This window comes from Lycium ferocissimum, unplaced genomic scaffold, assembly GCF_029784015.1.
Source record: "Lycium ferocissimum isolate CSIRO_LF1 unplaced genomic scaffold, AGI_CSIRO_Lferr_CH_V1 ctg13628, whole genome shotgun sequence".
Lineage (NCBI taxonomy): Eukaryota > Viridiplantae > Streptophyta > Magnoliopsida > Solanales > Solanaceae > Lycium > Lycium ferocissimum.
In genome coordinates, this window is record NW_026714990.1 from 1 (window position 1) to 16472 (window position 16472).

The 16472-nt window shown below is 37.6% G+C and overlaps 1 protein-coding gene and 1 long non-coding RNA gene across 2 annotated transcripts; one reads left to right on the forward strand and one right to left on the reverse strand.

The window, feature by feature from the left end:
- Positions 1-290: 290 nt before the first annotated feature.
- LOC132042150 (uncharacterized) lies at positions 291-1318 on the forward strand. The gene is made up of 2 exons (XR_009411373.1): positions 291-369; positions 885-1318. It is a non-coding gene; the product is annotated as an uncharacterized LOC132042150 (long non-coding RNA).
- A 1303-nt stretch (positions 1319-2621) lies between these two features.
- Positions 2622-11813, reverse strand: LOC132042151 (uncharacterized). The gene is made up of 7 exons (XM_059432771.1): positions 11235-11813; positions 9798-9977; positions 9532-9657; positions 4689-4889; positions 3921-4085; positions 3145-3324; positions 2622-3064 (listed from the first exon to the last, which is right to left on the reverse strand). The coding sequence occupies exons 1-7, from the start codon at positions 11535-11537 to the stop codon at positions 2927-2929; spliced, it is 1293 nt and encodes a 430-aa protein (XP_059288754.1). The 5' UTR covers positions 11538-11813; the 3' UTR covers positions 2622-2926.
- Between the last annotated feature and the right edge of the window lie 4659 nt (positions 11814-16472).

A 16472-nucleotide genomic window follows, 5' to 3' on the forward strand; every position in this document is an offset into this window, starting at 1 on the left:
TTTCCTAAGTGTTCCATACCAACAAATTCATGAACAACTTATGTCTCCAAATAAAATCAAAGGTCAAAAATCCCGACTTTGTATCCCGAAATAGTTTGGTCCCTAACTTACCATAGTTAATCCGAGTTGTCCCAATGTACCAAAAATACGGGACATAACAATTCCACTCCTTGTTATTATGCTTTCCATTGTTATAATTCCCATTGTTATTTGCACCCTTTCTTGTTGCTGGGCCTGGATTTTTAGGAAATTGTTGTTTATTCTCCTCACTGTTGGCTTTTTAATTTGGCTTTTCAGATGCAACTTTGGGTGCATGACTTTCCTCACCCTTTTTGGGTCGATATTCTGGATGAATTACCCAACAGCTATGTATATCATGCCCTTGAAGTTTGCAATGTGTGCAGTATTTTGGTAGATAATATTATTGAATTTTCTGCCATTTTGCTTTTACTTCTCCTGTATCCTCATCAACACAACTAATATGAATTCTTTTTGGTAGTTCTTTCAATAGATCTACTTCCACTTTCACCCGAGCACAACTTGGTCTAGTCTGATTACTTGTAGCCTTATCAATCACCAATGGAGTGCCTACTGCGTATGCCATAGAAAATAATGATTCCTTATCAAACAGGTTAGTGGGTAAACCAGGGAATGAGATCCTGCGTGATAGAGATCGTGGTTTCCTCCTCTGGATTGAACCATGGATCCCACCGTAAAAATCTTAAAGGATATATTCGCCCCCTAAACTGTAGATCCCGAGCGCTTGAAGTAAGAGCAACATAATCCTCAAATAGTGATAGCCGTATTAAAATATGTCTCTCTTCAAGAAAATCAATGGTACATTTACCCTTGATCTCTAATTTGATTGGTATAATTGTTTGCAGGTCATGTAGATCAGGCCGTCCATACGAAAACTTGGCAATCACTGCGTATTTCAAGTTTTGTCTTTGGGATAGTTCTTCAAATTCTTTTTTTGTCCATGACATTGTTGGTTCTCCATACAAGTATGTAATAGGTTTAGTTGTTAACTTCTCTTCTTGCGTGGATGGTTGTAGGGCTGTAGCATAATTCAATTTTGGTATGGTATTAGTAGTAGGGTGTGGAGGCGCACCAGCCACCAATGGTGGCCGGCCGCCGGCCGTCATGGCCATGCCGAGGTTTTCAAGTATTAGGGTTTTGCGTCAATATTGAAGAGAGAGAAGAGAGCTTTATTTTCCTTGAGGCAGCCAACTTTTTTTTTCAGGTAAATCACAGGCCAAAAGTCATAAGTTGGTCATTCATAACTTATTATTTTTCAGCTTATAATCACTTCATGATCGACCAAGAATTTACTATTCTATCCTTAATATTATTTCATGGTTCCCCAAATACCCTTACTGAAATGAAAACCCTTACTCTCTCCATGATTTCACTTCTCTTAAATTCCAGCAACGCTGCCGGCTACCATCAAGAGACAATCAAGACTTTGAGACTTTTCGACGTCAAACGCAATCAAACTTGGATAAGAAAGCTTTCTCTATTATAAATCAGTCTTCGACATCAAAAGCAATCAAGTTCTACTTTTCTCTATTTAGTTGCTTTTATACCATATTCTGCTTACTATTTGACTATGATTTTGAATGACAACTTTTTTCAAATAATTAATTATTATGTTATAGCTTATCATAAAATATTGTAAAAAAAAATCATATATAATCAATTTTGTATTAAAAAATAAATTGAGACAAATTCTTTTGTATTTGAATATTCTGGAATTTAAAATCTTGTAAACGTTATTAGTGTAAACAGTTTTAAAGGCATTTACGTCATTTTCATTGCCGGGACCTAGGTGGGAATAGTGACAAAAAGAGAAGGGGAAGCTGCGGGGTAGAGGAATTGGTCGACTCATCAGGCATTAGAAATGGCTTTTGCTTTGCTGTGCGTGGGATTGCCGGAGAAACCCCTATTTGGGTCATTCTAAAAAGGGCTCATCGGCACCTTTTAGCAAACACTGCAACTACTTATTATCAGTTTCAGCACTTTTATCCAAACACGTAACTACTTATTTATTAAACCAATTTCAGCATTTTAAAATGTTTATCAGCTATTTTAAATCAGCTAAGCCAAACGGGCTCTAAGTACAATTATATAGAAGAAGGACAAATAATTCACGAGTTAGAAAGAAAAAGACTCCACGAAGCAACATTTTTCATTCCCATGTGACAACATGAACGTCCTGACAAGAAGTCACTGCCATTACAATGGTTCTTCTTGCCTGGTAAAGTATGGAGGAGATTATCTCATTCAAGATAACAATGTGATAACATCTATACTCCATCGGTTTGGTTGAGTGGTAAAAAACAATAACAATGTGATAACCCTTACTCCTCCCGTTCCAGTTTATGTAGAACTGTTTAATTAGGTATAAGTTTAACAAAGATTTTTTTTTTTTTAATTTGCGGTGTAAACCAAACTATAGACATTTGTGACTTGAAAGGAGAATTTCAAAATTAAGTTGTTAACTATCATTGCTAGTGCTAGATACCAGTGCAAACCAATAAAATTCAGTCCTGCGGAATTGAAGTAGTTCACCAACCATGTCCAAACCAATTTGGACAACATAAAGAGTGGAATACACTATGTCAAATAAAGAAGCATTATATTAATTCTTCATGTTAATATACATTCGCAAAAGGACATCCCCATCGTTGCAGAGAGAACCAGCAAGCTTACAATAACTTAACAAGCTACAATTCACGTTCTCCCCAACCCCAGTGCATTTTCCCTTCCCTACCAAGAAAATAACCAAAAAATGATACAAGAAAGTTAATAGTAATACATATTATGTTTCGGGATGACCAGGTTCAACCAAAAGAAATCACACTGAACACCCATTCACACTTCTGGTTGGAGGAGATCAAAGGCAATACATCCCAGTAACTGGAAATCAGTGTCTTCCTGAATCATCTTCAGCAGGAATTTGGATAAAAGAGCTCCGAGAGGTGACATCACACGAAACCTCCTTCGGCTCCGAGGATGACACAGGATGAGATGAGATATCCTTGGTCAGTTGTGGACTTACAACCTGGGGGTGGGGGTCACAGGAGCTAGTTAGCTTGAAGAAGATAGACAATCAGCTGAGATAATAGAATATCAAGTTTGTACCTTCATGGGGTACACTTCAGTCACCTCTTCACTATTTTCATCGAGGTAGACAACGTCCTGCATAGTGAGCTGGTGGTATTCCACAATCTCCCTCAAGAAACGGTTCTCCCGTGTTAGAACTGAGTTCTCTTGACCCAACCTGGCCTTCTCTGCCAAAAGTGTCTCAAGCTGGAGCCTTATCTGATATGTGCATATCACAACCACAATTATTTCCATAAACACAAACTTTTCCGAAATAACAGAAATCTGAAACAAGTGCAAGAAAAGCAGGCACAAATGCCTTATCACTGCATGCCATGATTTCCGGCGACAAAGCAAAAGGGTTCATCCGCCAATAAACCCCATAAAAGTAGATCCAGGATGACACAAAGATGAATATATTGAAAGTTTTGCTGCTGAACAATGCAGCTGAGGAAACATAAAGTCAAAAAACTCAATTGCTTAACCTCTAAGGGCTCGTTTGGTACAACGGATAAGGATAAATAATCCTGGGATTATATCTGAGATGAATTTATCCCACGTTTGGTTGGGATAAAATGATGGTATAACTAATCCCGGGATTAGTTATCCTGGGATTGTAGTGTTATTTTATCCCTGTGGGAGGGTGGAATAACTAATCCCAGGATAAGTTATCCTGGGATAACTTGTTTCCAACCAAACGACCCCTAAATGAATTGCATAAAGATAATGAACTGGAATATTTCATACTTCCTATTATTATTTTGTGTTTTTGCTGATTCTAATCCTTTGAGTTAAGGAAGGGAGAGTAGGAATACCAAATCATCATCTTCAGGATTGCCGCCCTTTTCACGACTATCACGAAGAATTCTATTTTCTTCTTCCAGCTGTGCACAACGTTCCTTAGCAAAAGCCAGGTCAGCTTTCACAGTCTTCAGCTCCCGAAGAAGAAGCTTTGCTTTTGCAGCCATTGCCATTGCAACCTGTAACTCGAAACAGACATATCATGCATCTCACAACAATACATGTAATATCCAAGACATAAAACATTCAGGAAAATATCTTCACTGATGGCAAGGCCATAACAGTGAGATAGATTGAAGTCATCAAAATCAAAAAATTCAGTAGAGGTTCTTGGATCAACAATATCTTGTGGTGGATAATACAACATGATGCCAGCATATTACCTATTGTAATATTTCCAAAATGATGGTGAACAAGATTTTGGATTCTAGTGTTGACAAACGAAGTTCGAAACCTGAATAATGAAAAAACCCCATAATCCACAGAGAAAAGATCGAAAGCAGGACGTCTCCTGGATCGAATCAGTGAACAAAAAGAAACAATAAAGAGTCAAAGCAGGTAACTATCACTAGGTCTGACAAAGTGACGCACTTGTGCAGATAAGAGACCATAAGCACATCATAGCCACCCAGAGGCGACCAGGGACACTTATTAAATCTGATGGACTATTTGCTTCACAGTAGCAATCTAACATATACTTATCAATAAAATTAGAATCTGGCATGAAACCATAAAGCACAGTAACTTATTGCTAAACCAGTGTTACACAGTTGCCACCTTACGTCGCGAGATGCTTTGAGTTGAGTTTCCAAATCTGTCTGTGTCTGGGGTTGCATGTGGGCCCGCATCGGAGGTTGCTGACGTGTACCGCTAATTGAAGCATTATTCTGCGGAACAGAGCTGCTATCTTTTTTCCTTATTTGCAGCTTTCTAGTTTCCTGAATGATATCTGCGGTACGATTCTCCACAACTGCAAGACCCTCCTGTGAAAGTAAATCTAGATATTCAATTTTAATAAGAGAATCAGCATAGCCCTGTCAGATATCAAGCAAAAGGAGGCAGGAGGTTGGTATTGAAACCAATATCGAATCTAGATATTCAATTTTAATAAGAGAATCAGCATAGCCCTGGCAGATATCAAGCAAAAGGAGGCAGGAGGTTGGTATTGAAACTAGGGGTGTCAAATTTGGCCCAAAAGGTGATGACCAGCCCAACCCGCCCAAAATGGGTTGGGCTCAAGATAATTTCATATTGGGCTGATTTTAGCCCAACCCAACATAGCCCATTTTAAAGTGATCTCCAACTTAGCCCAATTCTAGCCCGTTTTTAAAATTTACTTAAATTTGGGTTTATTGCTTGAGATTTACTTTTTTTTTTTTTTTTTTTTTTTTTAATGTATACACTTCTCTTGTATCATGTATCTTAAAAGTTTGTGGTGTGTTTAATATGAAGGGAAATATTTTTCGCGAAAAATGTTTTTCTCGAAAATATTTACCACAGAAAAAGTTTTTTAAAAAATATTTTCCACTAAAAATCCGAGAAAATAATTTTTCGCGAAAAATGTTTTTCTAGAAAATAGACCCTTCAAAAAAACTGGGTCAAGTTGGGCGGGTCATGACCCAGCCCATTTTTAGCCCATTTCAGCCCAAGTAACTTTTGGGCCAATGTTAGCCCAACCCATTTATTACCTCAGCCCATTTTGATTGGGCCAATTTCAACCTAACCCGCCCATTTGACACCCCTAATTGAAACCAATATCGACGGTTATCAGGTGAAAAAACACAATATATCTACTTAACTACACTTAAAATAATACTAATAACATCAACATCAACACAAAAAAGAAAAGGCCACAGTTCTGTATAAAAAAGATAGGAGAATGTTCTTTCTATTGCTTTTGTTCATATTTCTAAACAATTAAAATAAAATATCAATATAAATTCTGATGGAATAAAAGCAATAGAAGTATTGCTTCCCCTTTTATTTAAGATATCTTTGTTACTTCGGTTTTCTCCTTTTAAATCTACTTTGATATGCGTTACTTGAGCCGAGGGTCTTTCGGTAAGAGCCTCTCTAGTCTAGCTCCACGAGGTAGGGGTAAGGTCTGCATACACTCTACCCTTCCCAGACACCACCTGTGGCATTACACTGGGTATGTTGTTGTTGTATTCTTTGCAAAAAGTATAACCAAACACAACTCCATCTTCAACTCCTCCTCCATAAATTCCAAATAAAGTGAAAAATATTTGGAATCTATCGGCAAACGCCTACCAAGTGTTTTTAAAATAGAATTTAGCAGAAAATGATATTTCCTAATATTAAAAGATCCAAAGTCGTTTTTTATAAATATATGGTAAGAAAGTGCATTTGTCTCCCTATTACAAAGCAACATCAGTATTAAAGCATATTGACGATGAAAACCAAATGGTTAGCAGTTTCTCGTCTTGCAACGTGACAACTGAAGATGCTCAACACATTGAATATGCCTCTTGCAAACATTTCATACATATGCAACAATCCAGGTAATGCAATAAGATACATCCAAAGGACTTCCTTCTAAGCACAAAAACTTAGATTCAACACAACTAAAGCAGTGACATCAAAAGTGAAGAGCGCAAAAAAGCTCTAAGGTCCTCTGAGGCTTTAGGTGCAAAGCTCAAATAAAGCGTGAGCTTTAATGAAAAAAGGCGCAAATGGAAAAAAATATAAATACGTATGTGTAGTCCAAGATTAATAATCATAAGCATGAATAACAAATAAATGGACAAAGAAATTGAAAAATAAAATGATACAGTGAAGTATCAATTGTTTAGTGTCTCATCTCCAGGATTGCACTCATTGGCAAGAAAAAGTATGCCTTAGAGCTTTGATGACGACACTGAATCGCCCATAAAGCGAGGCAAAGCGCTCAACATGTTTTGTGCCTCGCTTCACGGCCTAAGCACGCTTAAAGCGCGTCTTAGACAATATTGAACTAAAGTTTGTCTCACTTGATATGAATTTGAGTATACATTTTAGTTCTTTTTTAGTGTCAGAAATAGCTGCTTGCATCAAGAGAAGTCTGACAATGAAACTGTCAACCATCTCATTTTGCACTGCCCCACAGCAGCTGACTTATGGCATTTCTTCCACTCTCTGTTTGGTCTTCATTGGTTTATGCCCCTTCCCGGTAAAGATGCCTTTGCTAGCTGGATAGGCTGAAGAATTGATAAGACCACCAAAAGGATCTGGAGGATGATCCAAGCAGTTATTTTTGGAGTCTTTGGGAAGAAAGAACTTGCAGATGCTTTGATGGAATCTCAACTTCCACTAGCACACTTAAAGATAGATGTCTAATCACTCTTTTCAGTTGGCACTTTCTTTCTCCTGTAAACAGTGTAGATAACTTTTTGGATTTTGTTAGTTCCCTAACCAACACAGTAGGGTTTTGGAGATGTCTTTTATGGCAGTTTGCATATTTCTGTGCTAGCTTCATGTTTATTTTGTTTTAAAGCAGCTCTTTATCTTTCTTGTAACTTTGCACCTACTTGTTGCCTTTCTAATATTATTTAATTACTTCACCCAAAAAACAAAAAAAAAGGCATTATGATTTAGCCATTGGCAGCTCACAATTCATTTATCCGCAATTCAGTCAACACAGAAGCTTGTACTCCACTTCTTTTCCTCAAGAGCTTTAATGCGATCAATAGAAATTACCATATCCTGTCAAAACCTATTGGATACTAGCTTTAACACCACCTTAAGTTGCATGGTACTATTTCCTGCACCCCTCAAATGCAATAATTTTAAAATCACATCACAGCTCTCTCAAACCACCCACCCAATTGCCCTTTATCAACAGTAGATAAATGAATCTAAGGCAGTTAGCTACAAAGACTGTCACATAAGAAAAGATTCCAGGCTTTTAAATTGGCTTGTCAAATTTAACAATAAACGGAAAAGGGACAAATATACCCCTGTACTATTGGAAAAGGGCCAAATATGCCCCTCGTTATACTTTGAGTCCAAATGTACCTCTGCCGTTATTCTATTGGTTTAAATATACCCCTACTCCGCTAAGTTAGTCCAAGGCGTACATTCAATCCTACGCGGCAATGACATTTGATGAAAGGGGGCCCCGTGGCATGCCACCTCAGCGCCTCTAACTCATTTTTCCCCTCTCCTCTAATTGTTCTTCCACCACTAAAATTTTCTTCCCCTCCACCACCATTGCCATCATTGACAAATCTAAATGGGAAGACATGAGATATTACTGAAGACCCAGAATTAAAACCCAGATTTATTCTCTTTTGATTTGTGGGAGGTGCCTCTCCTCGCTGCATTTTTTTTTCTACTCTTTTTCGTGTTCTTGATTTTCCTGGGAGGGCAATCTTTGGGGGTTGGTGGGATGGTGGGTCCTATTCATTGAGCTCTTGCAAATCATTAAATTGTCCTTGAGGGTGTAATTGGTGCTAAAGACTTATGACAGAATTGATACTTTAACAGTAATGGCATTGTGCTTGGTGCTAAAGACTATGAAACATTTTGCCTGCCAGGTTTAGTTTGGAATGCTCGATGGCTAATGAGGTTCTTCCAGAGGAGTACCAGAATCGTTGGCAGGTTTGCCTTCTTAATTAACTTTTGCATTTCGCATTTTCTTTTCAGTTCTTGGACTTGCATTGGCATCTTTGGTACTACGTCGGAAATGTTTGCTGTAAGGCTTTAAATTTGTCAACAGTGGTGGAGGGGAAGAAAATTTTAGTGGTGGAAGAACAAATAGAGGAGAGGGGAAAAATGGGTTAGAGGTGCTGAGGTGGCATGCCACGTTGCCCCCTTTCATCAAATGTCATTGCCACGTAGGATTGCATGTCCACCTTGGACAAACTTAACAGAGGAGGGGTATATTTGAACCAATAGAATAATAGCAGGGGTATATTTGGACGCAAAGTATAACGAGGGGCATATGCCCTTTTCCAATAGTACAGGGGTATATTTGGCCCTTTTCCGAACAATAAAAGAATTAATGCCACTTATTGCAACATAACGTGTTCAACTTTGACTTTCTTTCTAACAAAACTAAGCTAATTAACTTTTGAGTTTTTCGAAAGTAAAAGTTACTCTAAACTACCTAAATTCTATCAGATCAATACGAACATAGCTAAAACCCGAACACATTTTTTATTTATTTATAAGGACTAAACACCATACACAGTGGAAGCAAGGGATTCATATAGGCGATACCAACTAGTTAATTAGGGTTTAGTTGTGTCGTCGTTACAGTTATGAGTTCAACTTTTGCCAAGAGTCGTTATGTAGTTGTTAGAGACTTGTATGTACATACAGGGATAAGTGTGAAATTTAACCTTTAGCCTTATATGTGTTAATCCAGACCCCACATTGTGGGAATTTACTGGGTATGTTGTTGTTGTTGTAGCCTTATATGTGTTAATAGACTAACTATTAATTAGTATTGGAATGAAATTGACGGTGACAATCCATAAACCACTGAATTAATTTAGATTGAGGCGTAGTGGATTGATCGAACTTTCTATAGATTTTCATATCGACACAACTATTACATTCAAAGAGTTAGAAATATGTGGTATGTCTTGATGGAATTGGATGAAACTTCATATAAAAGCATACCTCAAAAGCATTCCCGATGGTCCCACCAATATAATTAAGGGAAGATGCAAGAGCATCTAATCCCTTCTGTAATTTACGGCCCTCAGCTTTTCTACGGCTTTCAGGCAACTGGTTTCTGTCATATTGCTGCAATCCATGAAATAAAGGTGCAAAATTCAGAATCTGTAATCCCAAAGCCTAACTCATAGACCATCACAACATATACAAAGACAAGTTTTAGCGTACATGCAACCATGAAATTTTCAATTTTAACATAAATTTGTTACCTGACCAATGGTCGCACTATCAGGCATATGTTGAATCCTCGTTCTTACTTCGCTTACTTGTGGTTGGTCTGTGTTATTATCATCAATAATAGATTTAGCTTTCCTCGCCAATACTCCCCAAATCCCTTGTTTTGATTCACCAAAGTTTTTCATTGATGTGTACTCATAGCTGGACGAATCCTGCATTTGAAAAAGAGTAATCTTACAGCAAGGAGAACTCAATTTATCAGCTGTAAAAGAAACAGGGCCAAAGTCAAACGATTGACAACAAGGTTAGTAACTTTTAAGAATTGTCTTTCTGCCCCCCTTACCCTCTCACCATGCTCCCAGCTGGTGGCAAGATTCCCATTCCCCATCCCTCTACACTTCTTTCTTCCCCAAAATTTTGCAGCCGATCCTTATCCTTTTTCCATATCATCTAAGGATACCACTTGAAGCACCCAAGGGTTGAGAACCATGAGGTCTCAGGTTCAAAAATCCCAGTGGAGAGCTTTTTTTCTATCTGTCCCAGCCTTAGTAGATAGAGTTACCAAATAGGGGTGCAGGTGGGAGATACCGGGTACCCATGGAATTAGTCAAGGTGCGTTCAAGCTGGCCCAGACACCACAGTTATTTAACAAAAAAAAAAAAAAAAAAAAAAAAAAAAGATACGACTTGAAATTGCAGATGCAGGGAAAAACATCTGTATCACTGATCTTATGATTCCCCCCATCCCCACAGTTGGTGGCAAGATCCTTTCCCATTCCCCATCCCTCCACTTCTTTCCTCGCCAAAGCTTGGCAGCCGATCCTTATCCTTTTTTTCATATCATCCAAGGATACAAAAGAAGAAGAACACTGCACTCTGTAACAGACATTTCGTTACTGTACTTTACTTTTATATGTAGTGAAAGAAAAGTTGAATGTCAACTTTAGTTTACATATCAGAGATGACATATCTAGTTACAGACACATAACAACCAAAAGAAACCGGATGATCAATTTTACATTTTACAAAGAAAATGGAAAAACTCCTCCTTTCTCTATTTTTCCTACAAAACCTGTCCTAGACCTTCAAAACATAAGATTATGTAAATTTGACAATTATATACCTGCACAGGCATAAGGAAAAACAAGATTAAGAAAACAGCAGATATCAGTATTACTTGTAACATCAATGTAAAAGTACAAGTCAACATCAGAAAAAGTGAGTTCTTTGGCCCACAAAAAAAGGATAAGAAGAGAAGAACACTAGACTCAATAAACCCCTAACAAGATGTTAAAGTTTTTCAACTGGCAAAGCAAAATCAGCATATAGCCGCCCAAAATTCGTCAAGATACTGAAATGAAGGAAAAATAACCGCAGCAGTTGTGGCAAGAATGTGAAACGAGCAAGTAAAATGCCAAAGAAAAGCTGTAATGTGTTATGCTTAGACCTTAAAGGCAAGGTAGAGGTAACCTTAGGTGTTGAAACTGGAGCAGAAGATGATAAGGGATTTGAGTGGCGAGGAGATGATTGAGCATACGCGGGTGACAGAGAAGAGTCTTTGTATGCTGTTGAAGAGCGTAACGGATTTGAGTCGCCAGGAGATGAACCGCGAGGAGATGAAAGAGCTGACTGGCCATAAGCGGAGGAAAGAGAAGAGTCTTTGTAGGCAGATGATGCTCTTATGGCCTTAGCAGCCAGAGATGATGAAGAAGAACACTCATCGGCAAGTGTTGGAGGAGGACTCGTAACCTGCTGTTTCCTCCTGTACGCCATATATCACCGACACCAAAACTGAATAGATAATTTTCGGTTTTACAATTGCATCTCTGGATAATTTGACTATACGGAGACGAAAGTTTAATTTCGAATTCCGCCCTCCGTCACCGGTTCCTACGAGCATATACGATGATGATAAAAATATGTCAACGCCTCCTTCCTTGTGCTAAGCTAAGTAGGCCAACAACAATGAGATCTATCTGATTCGTTAAAACAAGGGAACTGCTCTTTACTCTATTCACCTCTTTCGGACCTCCTGGGCCGACATCAACATACACTAATACTACTATTCAACTTTTGCATAATGGACCTTAGGCGACCCAAAAACTTTTGGGGAAGTACGTAACAACCCACACTAACAAAAATAATAATTAGAGATTTATACCTACTAATACTAACTAATAATGCAGTCAGAAAAAATTAGGGAAAAGAACACAGATTCCCACCGCAGGCAAAATAATTACCCGAATATATCCCTTTACTTTTATGTCCCCAAAATTATTTACCCGGATGCCCCTGCCAAAACTATGAAACCAATATGGTATTGCCCTATCTCTTACATACCAGGATGGTATCACAGAGTACTTCTTTCATTTCTTCAAAAACACTCATCAGCCCTTTATGAAACCCATATGGTCTATCTAATATACTAATAGGGCATTATAGAAGATCATGTTCATTTATAAAAATAAAAAATGCACTTTCCTCAACAAAACTTCCATATCATCTTATATACATATTTGAAATGGTATCATGGAGGAATGCTTCAATCCTTCAATAAAACACTCCTCCATGATACAATCATGGTATATACCATATACTGAGATGGTATAATGGAGAACTGCTTCAGTCCTTTAATGAGACACTCTCTCAGTTCTCCATGATATCATCCTAATATATAAATATACTACGATGGTATTATGAAAGAAGACTTTTGGGTGAGGGATATTCGGATAAATATTTTTTGCCAGACTGGGTAGAAGCGAAATTAGTTTATGAGGGGGTATGACCAGGTAAATATTTTGCCTTTTATTGGTATTTTGTATTGTGTTCCCTAAAAACTATAGCAAAAAGTACACGGAAGCCCACTGAAGGCAAACTATTTATACACTCATACTCCTTTACTTTGATATAACCAAATATTTACCTGTGCAACCTCATCTCCTTTGCTGCGCCAATTCTCTTCCTAATGCATTTGAAATCGTAATAGTATTATAGTACATTGTAGGTTATTTTTTAATGAATTTGAAATGTCAATAGTAGTGTAGTACATTGAGAGTTATTTCTTTCTCTCTCTCTCTCTCTCTCTTTTTTTTTTTTGTCTTTTTTCTCCTTTTTGTTCATGAATTCTGATTCCATACTCAATTTGGCTCCTTTCATTTTTTTTTTCCTATTTTCTTTCCTCTTTTAATTTTATTTATTTCTTATTTTTTTCAAATTTTATTTTATTTTAAAAAAAAAAAATTCTCCATAATCTAGTTTCATTCATTCTTTTTTGCTCCTTTTCTTTTATTTCTGTTTTATCCATAATCTAACTTCATTCACTTTTGTTTGCTCTTTTCTCTATTCTTCTTTTTAAATTTCTGGTGATTTTCATTCACTTTTTTTCTCCTTTTCTAACTGTAACGACCCACTAGGTTGTTTTGAGCTCTTTGACTCTTTTTTCCAAAATGACCCCCCGTCGTAGCTTTATATTGGTGTTTTTGGCAAAGATGTGTGACGCGACTCCCAAGAAAATCGGGTGAGTATCGGAGAAGAAATAGTAACATTAGAATTTCTTAAGTTAAGGAAATGAGAAAGTTTGACCAAAGTCAACATCAGAGGTTAACGAACTCGTATCGGAGTTTCGTCGATTCCATAAGATCCGAAACGTGATTTATGACTAAGTCTAGTGGTTGGGACGGATCCTGGGGCGCTCAAGAGTGATTTGGATCTTTGGTTGAAAAACTAGCTAAGTTAAAGGAATAGAGTTTACCATGATAAGCATCGGGTAAAGACGGTCCCGGGTCGGTGATTTGAGTGCGCGAGTGGGTTCGTAGCGTGTTTTATGACCGAAATACATATTCGGCTTGTGTCCGGAGAGTTCCAAATGAGATCCGGGAACCGCGGTGTTTGGAAAATTTTAGGCTTCAGTTGGTTCTGGTGTCACACCTGTGACCCTTCTTCTGCTTTTGCGGAGAGACGTCCACTCATGCGAGACTGGTCGGGGTAGCCTTGGTTCGCATCTGCGGAAGGTTCTCCACATTTGCAACGTCACATATGTGAGGTCTCTTCCTACGGCAGTTCGAGTTTTAAGTGAGGCGCGCACCTGCGATGGTTTTTCTGCAGGTGCGACGCCGCTTCTGCGATGGATTTTCCGCATATACGACGTCGCTAGGCAGAATCCCTCTTTTATTTCCCCAATTTAATTTCATTGTTCATAATTCAATTTTGGGAGCATTGAAGCTCAGTCTGAGACGATTTCAAGGGCAAATTGCACTATTTGGATTAGGGGTAAGTTTCTAATCCTTATTTAGTCGGTTCCTATTGATTACTTTCATTAAATTAGTACTTTAATCATGATTTGGGTTGGTACAAATGAGGGGTTTAGCCCTAAAGTTGAGATGATGTATTTCCTTGATTTGAGATCTAATTTGTTGATGGATTTAGCTAATATTTTGTATTTAGACTACTAAAATTATGGGTAAATCAATTTTCAAATAAAATTAGTTTTGCGCTTGGGAGCTCGGGTTTGACTTGTGGGTTGACTTTTTGGGTCCGGGTTATAAGTATTGTAATATGGGTGTCTATAGATTTGTTTTCTTATGTACAACGCATTTTTGTTAGATTGGAAGCTTTATGAGGGACTTGGGACAGGAAAGGTGCTTTTGTGATTTTGTTGCTTGGCCTAGAGGTATGTTAAAACTTCTTGACTTCACTTAAGGGATGTTTTTAATAAGGATAATAAAATATTTTAATAATAAGGTAATCAGGAAAGATAGGGTCTTATATCTTTATCTGTGATGTGAAGAGCATTGGTATGAGCATCAGTGTCATGTTATGGGTTATAGTGTAATGGCCAAATGTGCAAATATACCCCTCAACTTTGCGATTCAGAGCAGACATACCTCTCGTTAAAAAAGTGGTGTATATATATCCCTACCGTTATAAAATGGTGCAAATATACCCCTGCCGTTACACAAATGGTGCAAATAAACCCTTTCCGCTAACGGAATTAAAAAAAAAAATCATTTAGCTTATATTTTTAATTAAAAGAAATGTCATGTGGCTTTAAAAAAAAGTCTACCCTTTTTTTTTAGTAGACATATTTTTCTAAAGCCACATGGTAATTTTTTTTTCTGGTGTGTCGGGTCTGATTCGTTTAAAAAAAATATCTCTGTGACTTTAAAAAAAATAAGTCTACCCATTTTTTTAAGCGAACTAGACCTGACCCACCAGAAAAAAGAAAAAAAAAACTACCATGTGGCTTTAGAAAAATATGTATACTAAGCAATATGCGTAGACTTTTTTTAAAGCTACGTGGCATTTTTTTAATTAAAAAATAATGCTAAATGATTTTTACAAAAAATTTCGTCTACAAAAAGGGTATATTTGCATTATTTTGTAACGACAGGACATATATACACCACTTGTTTAGCGAGTGATATATCTGCTCTAAATCACAAAGTTGAGGGGTATATTTACACCTTTTCCCTAGTGTAATTGTGTAGTTGTGGGTCGTGACCCAAGAATACCAAAGCATATGGAAATTAGTTGTTATGTGCTACTTTCTTATCTTGATTGTTTAGTTGTATTCATCGCTCTATGGAACTTGTACACTTGAGATAATTAAGTAGTTGAACTTAATTGAATCAGTTAACTATCATGACTGGATTATTGAGATATTCATGCTCTTATGTGATTTATCATGCCTATGCATTTGGTTTGGCTTAATGTGATCTGTAAGATAAGGATTTCAAGGAAAGTGATGGTTACTCCAGCCTAAATGGTTAGTTGATGGATATTTCGGACTCATAAGGCCCGTTACATGATATTTTAGCCTCAAAAGCTTGGGTGCCGATGTGATCTGGGAGATCTGGTATTTCGCGTGGTATATGGAATTAGCAGTGCCCCATGGGTCACATCTTTCGTACAGCCCTGTAAAGCTCTGTGTGTATACCAAAAGCATACTGCATTGTTGCATGGCATCACTCATTTCCTTACTTGACTAATGTCATGACCCAAAATCGCTTAGTCGTGCGGGCACCTACTATTTCCCACCTTGGTAGGCGAACTCTTCCCTTACCCAACATGCAATCTATCAAAGCGGAAGAACAATGTAATAATAATAATAATAAATCTCAATATCAATTAAAAGAGAATTAGTGCAGCATATATCTTCTACCCAAGGCATCTGGTCTAAGCCAGCACAAGAGCTACTAATAAACACATATGTCTGAATATATAACAAGAACTATCTAAATGTTGCCATACCATACTTATAACATCAAAAGGAATACTATCTGGAAATAGATGCCAAGTATACGAAGAATGAAAACTCGGGCTGCAGGTCTGGCATTAGCTCACTAGGTCTCCAACAACACCGTCTCGGGAAACACTCTCAAGGATCAGAAATAGAACCTATAATAGACTGTGCACTCAAAAGAAAAGCACAACAAGAGTAGCATTAGTACAAACAACAGGTACTGAGTAAGCATCATAGGCCGACTAAGATTAGTACACGCATATAGGCATAAAATCAACAAGATAAACAGATAGGCACATAATACCAAAACCAAGGTCACAGAATATCCCATAACTGAATCACAACCTAAGATGAAACTTTTAAACCACAAGTCTGTCGAGTCCGAATAATCTCAAACGATAATCACAAAACCAAGTTCTGAACCTAGGCAGAGTCATTGTTCCGCAATCTGACCCAGTCCATAATCC

Excerpts from the sequence above, each read along its gene's own strand:
- LOC132042151 (XM_059432771.1), bottom strand. The coding sequence starts at position 11,537 with ATGGCGTACAGGAGGAAACAGCAGGTTACGAGTCCTCCTCCAACACTT. Across the intron at positions 4,890-9,531 it reads CCATCGGGAATGCTTTTGAG|GAGGGTCTTGCAGTTGTGGA; the intron begins GTATGCTTTTAT and ends TTACTTTCACAG. Across the intron at positions 3,065-3,144 it reads CTGAAGTGTACCCCATGAAG|GTTGTAAGTCCACAACTGAC; the intron begins GTACAAACTTGA and ends CCCCACCCCCAG.